Source organism: Netta rufina (assembly GCF_964035555.1).
Source record: "Netta rufina genome assembly, chromosome: 11".
NCBI classification, from domain to species: domain Eukaryota; kingdom Metazoa; phylum Chordata; class Aves; order Anseriformes; family Anatidae; genus Netta; species Netta rufina.
In genome coordinates, this window is record NC_140134.1 from 10,775,720 (window position 1) to 10,795,802 (window position 20,083).

The 20,083-nt window shown below is 37.4% G+C and overlaps 1 protein-coding gene across 3 annotated transcripts in view; it reads right to left on the reverse strand.

Moving 5' to 3' along the window:
• Positions 1-20,083, reverse strand: part of NEO1 (neogenin 1) — a 184,930-nt gene that overhangs the window by 115,467 nt on the left and 49,380 nt on the right. For all 3 annotated transcript variants that reach the window (XM_084293686.1, XM_084293685.1, XM_084293687.1), the window contains exon 2: positions 14,298-14,615. In XM_084293686.1, the coding sequence (XP_084149812.1) occupies positions 14,298-14,615 (318 nt within the window). The remainder of the gene's footprint in view (positions 1-14,297; positions 14,616-20,083) is intronic.

A 20,083-nucleotide genomic window follows, 5' to 3' on the forward strand; every position in this document is an offset into this window, starting at 1 on the left:
ATGAAGATGTTAAACATGATCTTCCCAAAACCTAGTCTCTGAGGCCTCTTTCCATTCTGAAAATTTGCCTCTCAATATAAGCCATTAAGTTTTCATAATTACCTCAGATTCTTATCAATCTCAATATTCTCATTTAAATTTCCATCATTTTGACCTTCAATAATTTCTAACAGGAGAGCATATCAAAAGGCTGTGTTGTGGCATGCCTATGCCGCTCTAAGACATCAATTGCTTCATCAAGAAATCCAAATGCAAACCACAGACACAAGTCATGTTACAGTTTAGCCTTTTGTCCATCTTCCTTTGTCTCAATTACCCTCACCTTCAAAATCCTTCTAGCAAGGACATACTGTTGGGATCAGACTAATTGGTCTAGGATCACCCTTTCCCTTTTTGGGCACACATTCTGCATCAGTTATTCTTCAAGAAGAATGCGCTAGCCCTGCATTCACAACTCATTAAGAATATTTACTAACAGACCTGTAAATTAAGGCAGTTCTTTCAGCAGCCTGGACAGGAGATCTGGACCTCCTCATTTTGTCAGATGAGCATTGGGACCTGTGCTTTCATCTCAACCATTGAAATTTTATTTTCACCCAGTACGGTCACTGTATTAGCAACCTATAGCATATGTGAGAATGTTAGCAGAGGACTAAAGCCCTGCAATTTCTAATATACAGTTCAATTACACTTTATTTTAAATCGCTTATAAGTACTATTCGCTTTTAGGGCCAGAAAGGCATTGTATACTCTGTTGTGGGCAGGCCCTCCATTAAGGTTAAATAAGCTTTATTTAAGATGGTTTCATTACTCGCTAGCAATGAAATTACAGTTCCTTTTTCAGGTCATCTTAAATGCCAGTAAAATCTTTATTTGATCATACTTTTGTATGGTTTTATGATATATAATTTTAACCCAGGTCATAATTTTGTCTCAAGAGCAATTTTCTCTTATTCTAGGATTACTTGCAATTTGCACTGCTTAAAAGTCTCCATTGTGTAGGAGGACCCTTTTGCTTTAACCAACAGACAACCACAAAACAATGACGACGCATTACAAAAAGTATTCAAAAAATAAGCTTCAATTAAAATTAACTCCCAGACTTGTTTATAAATACAATAGCAGGTCCAGAGCACTGGCATACATCCCCATAGCAGTATGCTGCTAGAAAATACCCTGCCATCCATCAGCCTAGAGTCTTTCAATTAAAGAGCTTTTCTTTTCCACTTCAAAGTATCAGTAGAGTTCCTGCATTTCCCTAACTTTTCAGCACAGTTTTCAAAACCATGCCAGCTAATTCAGTCCATTTAAATTGTGTACACATTTTTCAAGCTACTCTTCAAACTTAAATTTTGAAAAAAAAAAAAAAAGATACATTTTTCTCATAATGGTTTCTATTTCCCAGTCACTTCAATCAACACATCAAAGCAAGATGATCTATTATAATGAAAATTAGTTAGATTTCTAATGAGAAAGCAGCACCCACTCTTCACCCACATGTTGCAAAGCATTCAGTTGAAGATATTACCCCATCATTTACTGAATGAACATAATGATAAATGATACTTTGGGGTTCTGATATTAAAGATAATTTTTTCATGTTTGTACGTACATTAATCATTCCATGGCAGCACAAATATATTATGTATCGATTTTAGGACACTGCAGGAAAATACTCCTGACCTAGCAGGAACGTGGGTTAATAAACTCAATTTGGGAGGATGATTTTCCATTTGGAATGTTGACTAAAAACTGGCAGAAGAACACACAAGCAATAGCGCGATTCTCACATGTATACAATAGAAATCAGATGCACCACGAACTTCAAATTTTCTTCTTGGACAATGCAAATGCAGGGGTGTGGGAGAAACAACCCTGTCCCTATTTTCTCCTTCCCTTTTGTCTCTCCCCCCACCAAAAGACCAGAGCGATGGTAGGAATGTCAATGAACAATCTACTTAATGCAAATTTGTTCCATTCAAATTGTATTCCCAGTCTAAGCATTGCTGAGATTTGTGGCCCATTGTCTTGATTTCTGAAAAAGCAATGACGTGCCTAGAAGAGCAGTAATTCCCATGCTCCTGGAAAACACAGATGGTAAAAATTCTGGCTGTAGTCTGCTGCCTTCAGCAGAGCCAGTATTTCATCTCCTGTACTTTCCAGGAGAAGAGGAATTCATTACACTGAGCCAGATGCTAATCTAGTTCAGCAGTCTCACTGCAGCCACAGACAGTGCCAATCATTTCCAAGAAGGCTGAAAGAAAAAAAACACATCCCATAATCAACAATTACTAAACTACTCACTCCTGTGACAATGTTCCTCCCGACTTCAGAGGAGCTGCTTGCCTTCTGCTCTGAATACCATCAGCAGTCACTGTAAATGTTCAATTTTTATTTAACGTGGATGCTATTACCATACATGTTTAATCCTCTTTAGAATCCTACTAACCTTTTGGCATCAATCTTGCCCAAGCAAGACTGCAAAACAAAAATAGGGAAAAAAAGAGTAACTTGCTCTTCTCAAGGGCAACAGATGGCTGCACAGGAATTCACTTTTTCCCTTGCCTATGACAGGTTTGTATACCTTTACTACACAGTTGCAGGCCTGCTGGATCAAATTTTCACAAACATTTTTTGTTGTGTACTTGGGTCTCCTCCATTGCTACTCTACATAGCAGAATTTAACACGATATTTTAAGAATTAAACAGTTCTGAAACACGCTACTGTACATGTTTACACAATTAACTGTTTCCCAAAGCTGGTTTCAGGCTTTTTTTATGATATCCCAATGTACTCCGCAAATGTTTTCTCCCATATTTCCCAGATTATTTCTATTTCAGTAGGGAAAAAGCAAAATGCTGGAGTAGCTGCAAGTTTTTCCAAACTACTGCTTCCCAAATGCCTACCACAAAAACACTGTTGCCTAATCTTACTCAAGTTTCTTGTAACTTACCAAGCTTTAACGGTATCATCTACAAATATTGCCACCTTACAGCTAACAGCTGGCACCTTACGATCCTTACACATTAAATTGTTCTGTTCATACACAAAGAGAATGAGAAGGATTAAACAAACCACTGATAGCTTTCAGAAATTTTTCATTTTCCCCCCAGTTCTCTTTTTCCTAATCAAATCTGAACTGCAACAAATTAATACCTCTATTACTACTTCGTTAATTAAAATAGCCTCTTGGGAAACATGAAGATTTTAGCAACATACGTAGGTGAAAGTGTGTAGAAACATGATGCCCTATTGTTAAAATCGCTACAACATCTGTTATCCTCTAGTGAAGCAGAGGATCTCAAAGATGTCGCATATTTTGTTAGCGCATCAGCTTCGCGCCCGAACCCTGTTAAAAAATTATTAAGTCCAGCCATCTGTGGACACTTCATTAAATTATCACAGCTCCTCTTCTTTTCCTTTGCTTGAACATTATTCAGCATCATTTGTCTGAGTGGCAGAGGTGTGAAACATGTTTTAAAATATAATTTTGTTAGTAAGACATACTTCTTCAGTCTCACTAGCATACAGATTAAGCTTCATAATTGCAAAACATTCATGGAGAACAGAAGTCCAGCATTACCTGAATTAAGATAAAACCAGAAGCTTCTTACATGGAATATTCTTAGAACTACAACTTGAAAGAAAAAACTTAAAGTCTCATTGGCTAAACTAAAGCAAAAAGCATGTGGAATACAAAAAAGGCACGAAAAGTTTCAGTGCATACTCAGAATTCTGACTCTCAAACACAGCCTTGGTGAGATACTTCTTACGGCACATGCTGACTTCATACTGTAGTGATTTGTTAATGTATGCCATGACCAGAACTGAATAAGCAGGGGAAGAAGGAGAGGATGTCAGTGTACATATCAGTAAGAACAAACACTAAAGCATACAGCTATATGCATGTGATGTGCATACATTCACTAACCTGGTGTGATGCCAGATCTTTGGAAGAAGCATTCGAACTAGAGATATTCTGAGGTCCCTTCTGAGCTCAGTTATCCTATGGGCTATGACTTGGGGAAACTATACAGAGAACTAGAGATAAAGGAACAGCCTCAAAAACATTTCACAACACTGCACAAGGAGGGACAGAATTACATCTGCCAGAACAGACTTCCAACAGGGAAAGTTCAAGAAAAACTGATCATGCCCTGGAGCACAAGGTTGGATTACAGGAATTCTCAGGTTGCCATCAAGCCCCTTGGACTTAGATCTGAGCATTGCCACAGAAACACAAATTAGAAAACAAAGAAACCACATATACAAAAATTTAAGAGGGTGCTTTGACTAGTAAAATACATAAGAATATTATTAAGTTTTACCTGGAAAAAAAAAATAGTTTTTCATAGAATTTATTTGAAACAAAACACATTTTTATAGTTGTCTTTTATGTACTAGTGTTATTACTTTGCAAAATTTAATATCTTGGAAGCTCAAACTGAAATACAACAGCATAACACAGCCGCGTACACTGTAAAGAAGCTTCTTTCCACATTGCATTAATGTCAACATACACAATAGTATTACAGGTCAATTCTGATTTTCAATCAGAACACAGACATCTCAGAGCACCTTCTGACCTCAGCCCAACACTGGAAACAAACAAATAAGATCCTGACTTCCTACGGAACTGAAACAGCTCTTTATACCATGTCAGCTGCCGACTCCTCTCGTGTATGCTTGATGAAAAGAAATGATACAGAAGATGATCCTGGTGAAACCACTGGACTCGTGACTGACAGCATAATATCGAGCATGAGACAGGTCACATTTCTAGAAGTGACTGTATGATGCTATTTTGCCAAACACTACCTTTGACAGAAGTCCTAGGGATAACAAAGTATTAAAATGGACCAAGAAAAAAAAACAGACATGATGTACATCTTGATACTGTATTAACTGGGGTGCCAGTTCCCAATTCAGAAAACTGTAACACCTGAGTGCGTTTGCTCTGTGCCATCGCAAATCTGCTGTGAGGATCCGGGCTCGCAGCCCTACAGGCTACAGCTCCGGGAGCAGCCGCAAAGCAGTGCTATGAACAAGTGAGGCTGGCTCTGAGAAGGGATGCACTTCTGGTGCCTGTAGCTTCAAAATGAAAGAGGGAGAATAGAGAAATTGGTTGATTAAATACTGTTTGAGTTGGAAGAAAAAAGTCGAGCAGGCTACCAGCATGAAGAATTTCACATTGAAAACTAATTTATCATTGCTCTACCATATTTGCCCTTTCTGAGCGATGGAAATGCATTTTGACAGCAGGCCACCAACAGGAATGAAAAACAGACAACCTCACCGTCTTAACAAGATTGCTCTGCAATTGCAGAACACGTCCTGGCAGAACTTCTATGAAGACAACTGAGCGTGCAGAGGTGTTCAAGCTAGGAGTGAAGCAGCTACAGAAAGCCCTGACATGGTAAGGTTCAGCTATATTTAAATAAATAATAAATAAATAAATAAATAAATAAATAATAGGGAAGGAAGCAATGTTAAGTGGGAAGCTAAACCAACCTTCCCTGAAAAAAAAAAAAAAAGTAACTTGGAAATCCCTTGGAGGAAAAATAAAATAAAAATCAGAAGTTAAAAATTCATCTTGGGAAGGTATTGAAAGTGTTTTTCAGTGCAAGGACAGGACTAGAGAATAGACCAAGGCTAAACAGAAATCCAAATCCAACCAGGTGACAGCTAGAAGAGATCAATACATTAATTCCAAGAACTAAATGGGAGCAAAAAAAGTGATTCAAGCAAGATCTTCGGAAGTGCAGAGGTGGTTGATGATGACCATAAACTATAAGAACAGAAGATGGAGCTGGGGTGTCCACGGTACACTGGGAGGTCAGGCTCAGAAATACAGAGAAAGTGATTCTGCTATGGTGTAGGTGAAATAATAGGATTAAATTAAAATCACAGACAGGACTGGCAGTTGAAGGGGCAAAGAACGGAGAAGCGCCACGACCAATAGCACTCCAAGGCAGCAGGAAAAACTGTAGTATCCACAACTAATTTCATCTATTTAGGTGCTGAGAAACATGGTAAGGAGGCATTTCTAACAGCACATGTAAACGAATAGAGGGGGAGAAACAAATGCAATAATTTAATTGATACTGTTGAAGATCACTCTAACAGGGTAATGAAGAAAGCACTGCAGAGTTTTAAGGGAAAACCTTAAGATAACATGCAGATTGCCACAGCATTTAAGAAACCTCAGGTCTTGATCAATAGAAAGCCTTACAAAAAAAGTACAGGCTCACAATTACTCTTTCTAAAACAAAATCAATAGCCATAACAAAAGAAGAATAAGATCTGAGTATTCTGGTGAAAGAAAAGAGCTTGACAGGTTAAATAATTTTAGATCCAAGCGAGGCTATCAATTACGAAAGCTCATGTGAACAAGCTATTCAGAGAAGATTAATGCACAGAAAGGACTGCCAGGATAAATTTATCATGAAACTGGAGGAAAGATCAGAAAAACTTTCACAAGCAACTCTATAGACAGAGACAGCTGGTACCTGAAGACAGACATTTAAAGATGGGAAGTAACCTAAGCAATTTCACAGAAAAACATAGAGAGCTGACAAATAGCAAAGAACTCTCCCTAAAAATAAAGTACCTGAAGACTGACATACCAAGAGGCAAAAAAAAAAAAAAAAAAAAAAAAAAAAAAGCAGAAGAACGAACTTCAATAGAAGCATTTAGCTGAAAAAGATGAGCTTAACTAGATTATTTGCCAGAGCTGTGGATCAGTCACAGAGATGAGGATTAAAATACAAAGATCTGGATTATCACACCGCTGGCCCTAGAATCATGGACACTTGCTAACAATTAAGCTCATCATACCATATATATATACATATATATATATATATATATATATATATTTTTTTTTTAAAGGTCTCTCAGTAATTAAGCCTTTCATGGCTTTGTATGTGCAGACTACAAACACTCAGAAAATGCACTGATGGTGCATCTAATCCAGGCATCTGACTTGAGCTGCTATTTAGAAAAGAAGAGCAACACCTTTGCAGAAACCTATAAATGAAGATTTTTTTTCCTCCCCAGTGTCCCTCAAAACAGGGGGAGTTATATGCAAATAAGAAGGGTCTTGTTTGTTTTTTTATTTTTATTTCTAGTGTAAGTATATGAATGATGAGACATGTCTTACATTTGTAGGGATATTGCCAAGACCTCAACCTCACTAAAGTCAGACATAGCAAGCTTCATAAATTATTTTTCCTTATTAAATATCACTTTCCTCCATTTTGTTTCCTTTTCAGTGTTACTGAACTACCTCTTGAATATCTATTCTGAAAAATACACCATTTATCACGCACAACCCTGCCATGATCCCTCCTAGCCTTAACCACTGTTGTGTCATCTTTCATTTGGGTAGGTGTGATAGCACAGCTTCTTATAATTTTCAAAATGTAATACTCGGTTGATCTTAAGTCTGAACAATGCCATTGTGGAGATCCATCACTTTTAGCCTGTCACACTAAAGCTGAAATATCTTTTTGAATCCCACACTCTAAGACACAGTTAGAAAAGAATACAGGCAGTGTATGTAACTATCACTTGCCTGACAGTTCAGGATTTAGAGTGAGCAATCTCTGCAAAACTTGTCAAGCAAAATTACAAAAGGGATTTCTGGTGCTGACATGCAGAACATAAATAATGAAAAAAATACACATTTGAGGGAAAATATTAACAAATGGGAAAGCCAATCTAAACAACATTCATCCAACTTTATTGTTCAGGGGTGCTGATGAATCATCAATAAACTCTCAATTTTCACTTCTAAAAAACCATGTAGAGTCATCCATCAACAGACCGTCTACTAGAAACCCAAGTGGCTTTAGAAAAATGAAATTTGGGAGTGAAGCTCCCTTTTACAGAATTCATGCTTCTCCTGAAATAAGACTTACTGCTGTGATATTTTCAAAACCAAAAGGCAAAAGGTCAAGATTTGAATGTATACTGCAAAGAGTATATCTTGATGTCAGTTATAATATAAAGACAACTTTGTCTGCTAGCCAGCATGCACAAAGGATACTGCCTTTGCTAATTACAAGGCTAATCCTTAACAGTGCAAGTTCCAAACTGGTAAACCAATAAAACTAATCATCCTGGTTTATAATGAAATGGAATGTTATATTTAAGATAATGCCTAATTAAGAAAATAATCTTAGTCTGAATGAATGACTAGAGGCTTTAGAGGTTTCAGTGCTGCATGTCTGGGAATCAAAAAGACCAGCTACCACAGCCATCTTCAGCAGGAAGGAAGACTTCCACTACATGTATGTTAGCTGGTAATGGAGATGTGAGATTTCACCAGTTCTGCATTTTCTCCCCCACACCTACCCATCTGAGAAACAGATCCGTAATCCCTCCTCCTCTCTCACCAGGCTTAGTTTCACTGCACAGAACATTACCTCCACTTCTAGAAAATATGTACTAGTTTGCTTTTTCCTGATCAGTAATATTAAATTGCTATAAAAGCAGAAACTTCAGACATGGGTGTTGCAGATCTACTTGTGCCCCCTTAGCACTCTAAAACAAAGAATACTTAGTTAACTGAATACACAAGATCTTGAAAGTGCATGCAAAAATAAGGGGGACAGACCAATTCATTCCTACGAGGGAACATATCCTGGATCAGAAGGGACATCGTTTTTTCTAGTCTTACATTGAAAATATGTATAACAGGTCTGAATCTGGATCTTTGCTTTCAGTCCTAGTCCTAATAAAGATCTTTTTTTCTACTTTAACTGGACAAACTGGATTGTAAGAATTCAGGGCTACATACATGTATAATCTAGAACATTTCTTGCCCTCTCTAAACTCTACAGTTTGTACAAACAGCTGACAAACTGCAGTTTTATAAAAACCTTTCCCATACTCGCTGAAAATAAATGCTTTTTTATCCAAGATAATTTGTTATAGAATGAAACGGAAAATGCAGATGATTTTTTCATAAAGACATACTTTTGTGAGGAAAATTTATCACCCATGTCATTTACTTTTATTGGTTAAGTGTTCTTAAGTACCATTCACCAAAGTGTCTATACTCTTACATTTTTTCCAATTCAAAAGGTATAGAAAGTTCTTTATTCATGAAGAACAAGTTTTTCTTTCCCCCCTCTTAAGGGAAATAAGTAATACCGAGTATTCAATCCAAAGTGCTGTAGTTTCTGACTACATCTCCAAGGAGCTGGAAGAAGCACGCAGTTCGTTCTGCTCAGCCACTGCACTAAGCTTCTTTTATCCTTCAGGAACATCACGCACACAGTAAGAAATGAAGTTCTCTTCAGATACCATCTTCAAAGTTAGGCAAACTTTAAGAAACTTGTGCAAATCCAGAACTATATAACCTGCCTATTTTTATGCAGTTCTTAGTAGTTATAGCAAAGATAAACATAGAATTTCCATCCAAATTACTATTTGAGCAAAACTCTTCTCTTCTCACCATTGCTTACAGATACATAAAAGGAAATTATTTAAGTACCCAAACACTAGAAAATGCGACAAGTTCTTAAAACCACAACACACCTCTTCAATGACGTGCCTGGCAGAGGCCTGGCTTTAATTGCAAGCACACATCCATCCAGGTCTCCCTCCCCTCCACCAGCTGTGCTCACTGCAGGTCCTTGGTCTTCACTTCTTGGCCACAGCTTCACCTACAGTATACCATCCCAAAAACGTAATGGATACAGAATTTTCTTCATGGTCTTTCTTCCAGGGTATTCATTTAAAGCATCCTGGTACATTACAAAATATAATACTCTAAATTTATTGAAGACAAATTCTTTTGTAACTCATTGAGGGCAAGTCAGATCACTGAGATCTCCTTGAAATCATAATGAACCAGCGAGAGAGGCAGGATTAGGCATCAGCCATCTCCTGACTCCTAATTCAATTAATTCCTCCAGACAACATTACATTAAATGTAGTTGTTCATTGAGGCCTCCCATAATTTCAGTGGCAGTTACACAAACAGCTCTTCTAGCCATCAGATTGAAAACCCAAAGCTTGATAAATTCAAGCCACAAAGCTTTAAAAGGCAATCAGGAGCCTGAAAACAGGAACAATTTCTCAAGTGAAGTTCTTTCTATATATGACGTATTGACATCAAGTAAATTACGTTGGTCAAACACAGGTCAAGAGCCCGATGTCCCCATTTTTGAGGGGTTCTGTGTGACGTCGTGCAGCAAGCTGGAGAAGATAGTTAACAGCCTTCTTCCACTGGTCTTCAAGTCTCATGCTCACTAACGAGCCTGTCCTTTTCCTAACAGTAATTCCAAAATGAAGGTTTCAAAACACAATTTCTGTGAGTATCTAAGTGAGCTATTTAGATATTACTTAATTAAAGGGAGATTACTTAATTGAGGAAGAAAAAAAAGGTCAATAATTTAACATTAAGAGTTTTTTGAAGGAAACTCAGTCATACCTGTAATTAATAGTAAGGCAGCAACACAGCTGCCTTTTATATGAGCAACTTGTTACAGCCAAGCAAATTAAATATAAAGCTCAAAGCCAAGTATTAGCAAATGCAGGCAAATGGAAGAAAAAAACAGATGGATTCACTTGGGAAAAAAAAGAAGACAATGGATGAAATAAATGTTTTAGTGAACAGTCTATAAATGGCTGGGTAAAACCAATAAATCCTTATGATGAAACTCACTGCCACTGTCACTTCACACCTTCTAGCTCTTTGTATGCCCATTCTCTTAATAAAAGATTTATGAAAGCTTTAACTAAGGAGTAGTAAACAGTAACTGGGAAAAAAAGATTACCTCAGGGGCATTTTAAGTTATTGTCATCATACTTTTTTACTAAAATACATATAAATTTATTTTTCCAAGATGAATTACTTACACAGTTCCCCAAATTTGTATTTTTTTTTTTTTAAATCTGTTTTGTAAAAGCTATCGCAACCCTTTACCCTTCTTTAGGCATAACTGGTACTTAAGTATCAAAGCCAGATTTGCATTTCAAAAAGCAATTAGAAAACACACTGTAGTAAGACACTGATAAAAAAAATGTTGTGGCTTTACATATATTATCAATTTCCTTTGACTTCCCCTAGTTAAATCCATCATAATAATGGCAATACCCATAAATTAGATGGGCAATGCAACTGCCACACTTTAAAATCCCTCCCTTGCTCTGATGTTGGTGCAGTCATATTCTGGTTTGAAAGACACAGAACAAAAATGCCTTTAAAAAGAAATAAATCGTTTCACGAATCCAGTTTAGAGCATGATAGTGGTTGGGTTTGCACAGCAGGAGGATGAGAAACAAAGAAGGAAAGAAATACTGGCATTGACAATGTCAACCTGATTTTGCTAAAAAGAAATAAATATAGAAGAACACACTTCATAGAAAAAAAGACAAATATTTCCTGAAACAACTGATCATTAAAGATAACTAACAAATTTCACGATGTTTGAATTTAAAAAAAAGAAATCAAAGCTTTTCTACCAGACTTATTGTAGAATGGGAAATAGCTTACTATCAAATTCTAACAGCATACAATTTCAAATTAGACAAATCATCCTGATTTAAAGTGTTTTTCATATTTATTTTTTTTTTTTGAGTCACATGAGAAACGAGTTTAGAAAAGGGAAAGAGCAACTTTCCAGCAACTTTTCCAGCAAAGAGTTCATAGCGCTGTGTCAAAAACATAAATTGAAGGAAGAAGCCAAGAAAGTAGTTCTCTAACAAAAAGCATTCACTCACTGTCTGACACACTGGACGCAGGTAGTGAGTGTGTTTGGGTTTGATTTTTTCATGCAACGGTTGACTAAACACCTCTGTCACCTTGCAACACGTTGCATTATCAATACCTGTTGTCATATTGGCACGAGCTGCTTCTTCTGACATTCAAGATTTAGACCAGTCCAATTATTCTAAATCATTCCAAAAATTAATCACAATTTTAAAATCTGTTAAACCTGTGCACGAGATTCACAGCAGGTAGACTGTCCAGCATTATCCATCAACTGTCAGGGAGAATAGCACAACTGTAAGACTAAAAGCTCAAGCCCTACATATATAAAATTATGTAACACTGCTTGGTTTTACTGCCTGTTTCTATGCCCTGGCCTCCCTAACCAACCAGAATTTGTCATTTTCAGGTAATGAAGTTATTTAATGATTAAGTAGCAGTTAAAATGTGCATAACATTCTCTGATAAAGAAATTAAGTGCATCACAGTGCAACATTCACACATACCATAGGAATTCAACATAACAGTGCACAATTAAGAGGAAAATGAGCTGCCTCCCACTGTTATCTGAGACCAGTGAGAGATTTTTACCATGCTAACTATCCCCACAGCTAATGCATCTCGAAAGCTTCCAATTACAACAAAGATGGGGGAAAAGAAACGTTAGGAACATACCTGATAAAGCTGCAGAATCCAAATGAGGTCAATAAAAACAATATAGCACAGTTAAAAGGGAATATTACAAACCCTCCGAAGGTACCCTTTCCCCTGCCCTCGAAGGATTTAACACTGTGTATGGGCTTGCACAGCTCCTAGTTCTGCACTCAGTTATCAAATGGGCTTTCACACACCTGCATTTCATATTCTGGAGCAGAAAAACAACTTAAGCACACTGCAGCCAGAGGATGCTCTTGGGCAGGTTTCAAACTTAGCAGGAGGGTGTAAGGCAGTGCAGAACAAGCATCAACAGCATTTTGTCCAGTCCTGAACAAAAAGGTTATCATTTTCATTCCCTGTGATTGACCAATATTCTGCTAATGCAGCTGGCAGGCCAGTATCAGAGAAGAAACTTCGTGTAGTAAACATCTGAATTTGCTTGGGTTAGACAATATCTTCAGGTTTTCCAGTATACATTTTTTGAAAACAAAACTCACTAGAGTTCATTTTTCATTAGTGGAAGGGTCTTGAAGACTATCCTTTTAAAAACTACCAATTACAGCAATATATTTTGCATTGATAGAGGAAAACTAGTAAGTTTTAAAGGCATTTTGGAATATCTTTTTTTTTTTTTTTTTTTTTTAACCCCAGTAACCTTATGTAATGATCGTATGGACCAAAACAATAACAGAAGCATGACACTGAGTGATCTCTTGGGAAGCAGCAGAACTGAACACAAGCAGCAATGCAAGAAGGTGATTATGGTGCGTTGGATCTTTTATTGTCCTCATTGCCAGGAAACTTAGAAACATATTTCTCATTCAATAGAGATTCTGAAAGTCACTTACGGTATATAAAAAAAAAAATGCAGGTTTGTTTATTCGCAGCATTTCTGATGTTTCACAATGCTACAAGCTAACTTAACAGAAACAACATCTGAATATAAATGGCAATGAGCAGCAGCTCTGGGAGATGTTGTAGCACTAGTCAGGAAGAATTCACTACCTGGAGACATTTATTAAGCAAAGAAAAAACTGTTTGAAAGGCTGGCAGACATCATTAGAGAAACAAAAGAAAACTGCTTCACAGGCTTTTTTATTTTCTAGTCACATTACTTTAGTTTACCTTTTTTTTGTTGGTTTTTGAACTCTCACTCTTACAAGGTAATTCTAAGTCTCTTGCAGCTGTACTTTACAAAACAGTTACATAACCTGGCAGCCCTGAGCCCTGATTTAAGCAAAAATAAGCAAACGTCATTCTGGAAACACGTCACTTTCCCAGTCAAATTCTTTGTGCTTGCCTGCAAAATTCACCTGCTTTTCAAATTTCTGAAGCTTCCCTGTTCACACCTGACACTCAAGAAACAAACAAACAAACAAAAAAGGCAAAGCCCAAGCATTCACGCTTTTTCCACCAATCTTCTAGTTCTTTGGGGATTCTTCACATCACTAGCTTTTAGAAGCTTCCCAAATGTTTCATGACACAGAGGGCAGACTAATTTCAACATACAAGCCAAAGAAATTTATCTTTAAGAGTATTTACACAGAAAGAAAGTAAAAGCCCACATTTTATTTTTGGCTCATTCTAAGCTGTGGAAAATCTCTGTAGTGATTAGATGTACCTGACGTTTTTCTTAATCCATTCATTTTAATTTTCCTCATCTTCAGCATTTCTTGAGAAATACCCACACATTAAGCCACTTACATGAACAGAATGTATGACAAAATTCACCTAGTTGAAAGAAAAAAAGGAAAAAGGAACACATACAGTCCCAATTTCATTGATAAGTGATGCATCTGCTTTTGTGGAAAGCTTTTTTTTTTTTTTTTTTTGAATAAAGAGCATATTTCTATATTATCACGATGTTAGTTACACATTAAAACAAAGAAAAAAATAAGCAAAAAAAACCCTTACCTGCTACCGTGAGCTTTGCTGTTCTGCTAACAATGGTCCCCAGGCTTTCTACAGTTGCCACACACTGATAATATCCTTCATCAGGTTTATTATGCTTGGAATGCACCACGCTGTTTATTAATAAAGACCCATCTGGCAGCAACTGGCGACGGTCATCTGACACCAAGTTCAGCAAAGTCCCATCTTTTTTCCATTCAATTTTTGGGGAGGTTTCACAATAAGCTGAACAGTTCATTATAACAGACGCCCCACGAACTGACAGAATGTCCATTGGCTCCACCAAAAAGTGAAACGGAGTGAAGGTCCTCACAACAGATCCTGGAAGATATAGAGCACATGAAGCAATTTGGGGGTTAGCTTTCTGCCTTTTTTTTTTTTTTAAACAAACAAACAAACAAAAACACATCATTTAAAAATATTCAACTGTACATGACAACTCAGTTCTTGCAGTATCATCACCCTAGAAACACCTTGGTCTGTACGACAGTATTTTCTGCTAACTACATATACCAATGAACTCTTGAAACTGAAGTCAAATCTTTCACACCTAAGACATACTGGTTTGTTCGTGCTGGAATCGATATGGTCAACAGTCCTGAGCGACCTATTACACAGAAATCTGCCTCATCAAAACTTAAGCTGTTAATTTATGTGCCCAAATAATACATTTATACAAACAGCATATACTCTGAGGACTCTTTTCTTGGCCTTTTGTGGTACGGGTGCCAGTAACAGCAGTGCATGAATTTGTTTTGTGTAACGAAGATTAAGAAACATTAAGAATAATTCAGCCCTTGAGAGAAAAAGTCTCCAATTCTGAGCTTAACACGTCATGCAAGAGCCATAAAACATCTTTTACTTCTATTCTAGTTCAGGATAAACACGATTACTTCTCTAGTTTAAGTATTCCCAAAAGACATCTATAATTAGTGTCTACTTTCCATTAAGAAGTGAATTTTAATTACTGTCTTTCTAGTGTATTTGGTCAAGCAGAAAGATTGCATGTTAGTATCACTTGGACTTGTCTTAACTTAATAATCCAAGGAAAACAGAAGGAGGAAAGTTTCTTTCAGGGAAGAACAGCATAATGTAGATTTCAGACAAGAGAGGGTTTTTTTTTTTTTTTTTTTTTTTAAAGCCAACCTTTCAAAATAACATCAAGGTTCCCTACTCATATGCTGGCAAGCTCCACTTCTCCTCCATTTGGGGACTAATGGTGGACACATACAAAACATCATGGTGATATAAATGGGAGCATTTAAGAGCTGTCTGCCAACAAAACAAAACTGAAAGTGCATAGAATAAAAGGTTAAATTGGGCTAAAAAATCCATTCTAAAAATTCCAAAATTTTGAGGCAAGCCTCAACTACAACGCAGGGCTGCACCAATTCCTCCTTATCTGGATACAAGGAAGGAAAGCTGTAAAAAGGGAACACATGAAACAAAAACACTGGCTGATAAAAAAATAGACAAGATCTCTTTGTAAGAGCTGGAAATTAACTATTTTCAGTGGACGCAACAACTGAAGAATGGTTTAATGAATGAAAACATCAATGAATTATGCTTTTTGATCCTAATGAATTAAGGCATCTTCTACAAGCATAGTGTCTACTACAGTACTCTCAGCAGGAAGAGACACACTTGGACTACCCATGTTTAAAAATTTTAGAGAATAATTTGAAGTCACATGCTGAAAACGTACTGCACAAGGATGTTCTTTAACAACTACAGAAAGGAATTTTGACTTTACATAGAAATGGATGTGTGGCATCCCCTTTACAGAGCTACTTACAGTCACTGAGAAAACAAAAACAGCTTTTAGCTAACAAAAACCTTACAGTTTTGCAAACAGGTTTGTTTTTTTTTTTTTACTAGGCTGTTTAGAGACTGGAAAGGCAATGACACGGCTATCACTTCTTTTCTTGTTTCTTTTTTCTTTTAAAAAATAGTGCAAGTGTTGTTCATCATTAAGCTATTTGTTAGCAGGTGCTCTAAAGAAAACAAGGGGAAAAATCGGTTGGGCTTTGAAGTCTCCTTATAGTTCTTAAAAGGGAAAAAATCTTGAACATGAAGTGGGGGTGTTGCTTCTGAATTCTATACAGCCTTTAAGTTGAATATTCAGACAATATCACAGTGAATAAAAACCTGTTCTGTTTTTCTGCATAGGAAATAACAGCATTATTTTTATCTGGCATTTGTGTAGCAGAGCTACCTGCCAACCAGTTTACCTGACCTGGCAGCAAGAAACACCCAACACATTAAGAATGTATTTTTCCTTGTAGGCAATTCTCCCAAGAACTTAAAGGTAACGTGTAACACTTGCGAAAGGCATCATACAAAAAAAAAAAAAAAGGTCTAAATGCAGATGGACAGGTATCACAAACTGATCAGCAGAGACGCAAATTGAAGCTTATGCACACACAATAAACCCATCAGGAAGGGGCATAAAAATACTTGCTAAAATAATTTCACTTTTCACAATAAGGTCAATACTGGTATGCTTTAAAATGTTATGAGGAAAATCTAGTTATTAAATGCATATGTTTCAGTAAGTGGTGGAATAATTACTATGCACGTGTTTTTAGAAAAAGTATAAATAGGTGGGAAGCCTTTACCTATAAAGGCAGACTGTGTCCTGTAAGCATTTTAGCGTCCTCAGTCACTTGGGGGTTTTGGTTTTAAGAGATTTACCTTCTCAAATAGCCTTAATTAACAAATTGATGCAATTCCTGCTATCACCGAACCACACAGAAAGTCCCTCATCTCCAAACAGACTTCAGCTCCCCTCAGAGACGGGCTCAGCCTTCTGCACAAAGCCTATTGTTTTCCTCCTCATAATTCACACAAACTTGAAGATAAGGCAGGAGGGGCAGTGTGAAAGAAACAACAGATAAATTATGCTTTTGTAGGTTATATCATTCAGATATTCTTCTACCTTTAAGAATTCAAAGATAAAGAGAGAAAGACAGGCTTCCCTAGTGACAGTACTGGTCCTAGACAAGATTAGATCTGCTATGTCACTATCCAAATCCTTGAGATTTTGTCTTTCCTGATGATAAAGAAGCAAAAAAAAAATAAAAATAAAACAACAACAAAAACAGAACAATTATAAAGATTGTATGTGCTTCCGTAACTTTGATTTGTACACACCCACCTATACATGAGCACCTCCTTGATTCTGCGTGCAGAGCTCTGAGTTTTGGCTCTAATCTACCAGATGTGGCAGAAAGGTCACAGAAGTACAAAAATACTTCTAAATGCTTACCAGTATAATCTCATCCCCCATTCCACAAACCTAAAGACTTTCTCTAAATTAAAGATTCAGCCTTACTGCCATGGGCCTTCCAATAGGAAGCCTTGTATCCAAGCCAAGCTATCAACCTTTCTTCCTCACTTACCAACTCTGTTTTTTCCAGTAGAGCTCCAGATCCCTACCAGAACAAATACAACCACACAGTTTTATTTTTCTCTGACTCTTTTGAGTTTTCAAATAAAACCTTAAAAAAAAAAGGGGTGGGTGGGAATCGCTAGAAAGTGACAGAAGCCAATTTTAGCCATGTCTACATTGAGGTAAGCTTAAGTTCACTATGAGGAGCCCCTTCAGCACCCATGTACCCATATTTTTAACAGGCTCAATGCATTAGCTTAGATCCATCGCTGGATCTAAACCATCATTCTTCATTTTCAATGTTTCTGTGACCAAGCACACTAGGCAATACACATCTTGGTTCTAACTATGGCTCCTCTTGCCTTCTAGAAAAGTCAGTTCTGCCCAAACACCTCAAAATCACAACCTCACTTTTTTATTCTGCAGGTCAGCACAAGCAGAGCAACCACCTTGAACTGAACCCTATTTCCTACTCTTAAGATTTTTTTAATCAAGATGAAAAAAAATAGTTTGCCTTGTTTCATCTTCATTGCAGGTTGGAGCAGATCAAGTCCACTGATGGGCTACGATTACCCTGAAGAAATGAGGTGCCCACAGAAATAAAGCTGCAGAGTATGGAGCAGAGGATGTCAAGAGAGAGCACACCAAGAAGGAATAGCATAGATCAGAGACTTTCAAGAAGAAAGCAGATTCTCAGCCAGGTTTCAGAGGTAGCGTTAAAGAGCTCTTGCCAAGAACCCTGTGAGGACTACACAGGCTGCTTCAACTCCTGCACACAAAGCAGTGGATGAAAAATAAAAGGGTTAGTAAATACATATGCCCCATGTGAAAAGAAAGTTAAACTCACATTGAGAATTTCCTAGCTCATACTCCAAGAAAGGTTTTGCAGTTTGGAGTTTGTGGCACTCGGCAGAGAAGCACTGGTGGAGCTGCCATGCTCCAGCCAAGGGAGTTCAGAGCTCATTTAACCCTTGATTCAGCACAGGAAAGCTTTGTGTATACAAGAGCTTAATCAACTTCTACTGCTGCCAACCAGCCGTTCTCTCTCGCTCCATCACCCTACTGATTATTCAGTTAATGACACCGCGTTACTGAAGACTGGACTGATGGATTTTGTGGAGGGAGTCCTTCCTCTTCCTATGAGCTTATCTTTTATCAGCTGGTTGATTTGTGTTAACGTTGGCCCTGAAAGCCTAAATTAAAGAACTCTGGTCTTTTCTTTAGCCCTTACATTCCTAGCTTCTCGATCCTGCCCTCAGAAACTGCCGTGAAGCTGGCTCTTTGCCATTTCATGTCTGGCTGATTGCTCCTGCCTAACTGTATGAACTGCCTTTTAGCTCCTCAAAATTTCCCTCATCCGTAAAAAAGTTTACCATTTCTGAACTCTAACATCTTGTCCCCTCCCTTTCAGCTTTATGTCATGAAAATTTAACAAATATCACTTCCTTTGCCATGCAGGCTGTGAACGGAAGGCATCTAATTGAGATTAACCCAGGACGCAAGTGCAAAACCCCACACAAAGCAGCTTTCATCACCATCACTGCTTCTCTTACCCAACCCTTTCCACAGCCATCTCATGACGGGAAAGAAGAGCAGCTTTCCCTCCTTCATTAGGAAAGTGTTCTTGGATGGTGGCAGCAGGATAAACAATAACAATGACTTTTTCCATTAAACTTTTTAAACCACCCGAGGAAACTAGAATGGTCTGAAAGTATTTCCTTAACAATTCCACAGCAATTAACTCTCATACCCACGCTACTTAGATGTTAGAAAAAAGTGTTTGTTTGCTCACTCACTTGTGAATGTTTCCAGGAATTGAAGCTAAGAGGACTCCTTTACACATCCCTAGCTCCTTCTCTTTCCAACTTTTAAAATACTTTGGGTTTTTATAGTCCTCCTTGTAGCTCACCGCTCCTCAGTTTCCCAAAGTTAACCAACAGTTCTGAAATGGCTTTGGCCAAGACCAAGTTCAGCACATGCAAACGATTCAAAGATATTTAACAAAGAACTTTTAAGCTGCCCTTGGCCTAATTAGGGCAACAATGTAAAATTAGGGCAACCAAACATCCTTCATCGGAAGTATGGGACTCCAGTGATATGCAGGGATTCACTTCTTAGAAGGAGTCATTCCGGGCTTTGATAAAGAAAAATTTCTTGCATTTGTGTGTTGAGGAAAGACCTATCAGTTGGGAGACAAGATACTCGTCCTTCCAAATTAAGGCTCTGAAACAATTTAAGAGTAAATATATAGTGCCCTTGAAAACTGATGTTCAAAACAGAAGTATTTGACAGAGTCCTAATCAGACTGGTGGGAACTATTATAGAGCCTTTATGTATTGCAAGTCAGTGATAAAAGATCCAATATCTCTTGCTGCAGGACTTAACTTTTAAATGGCTT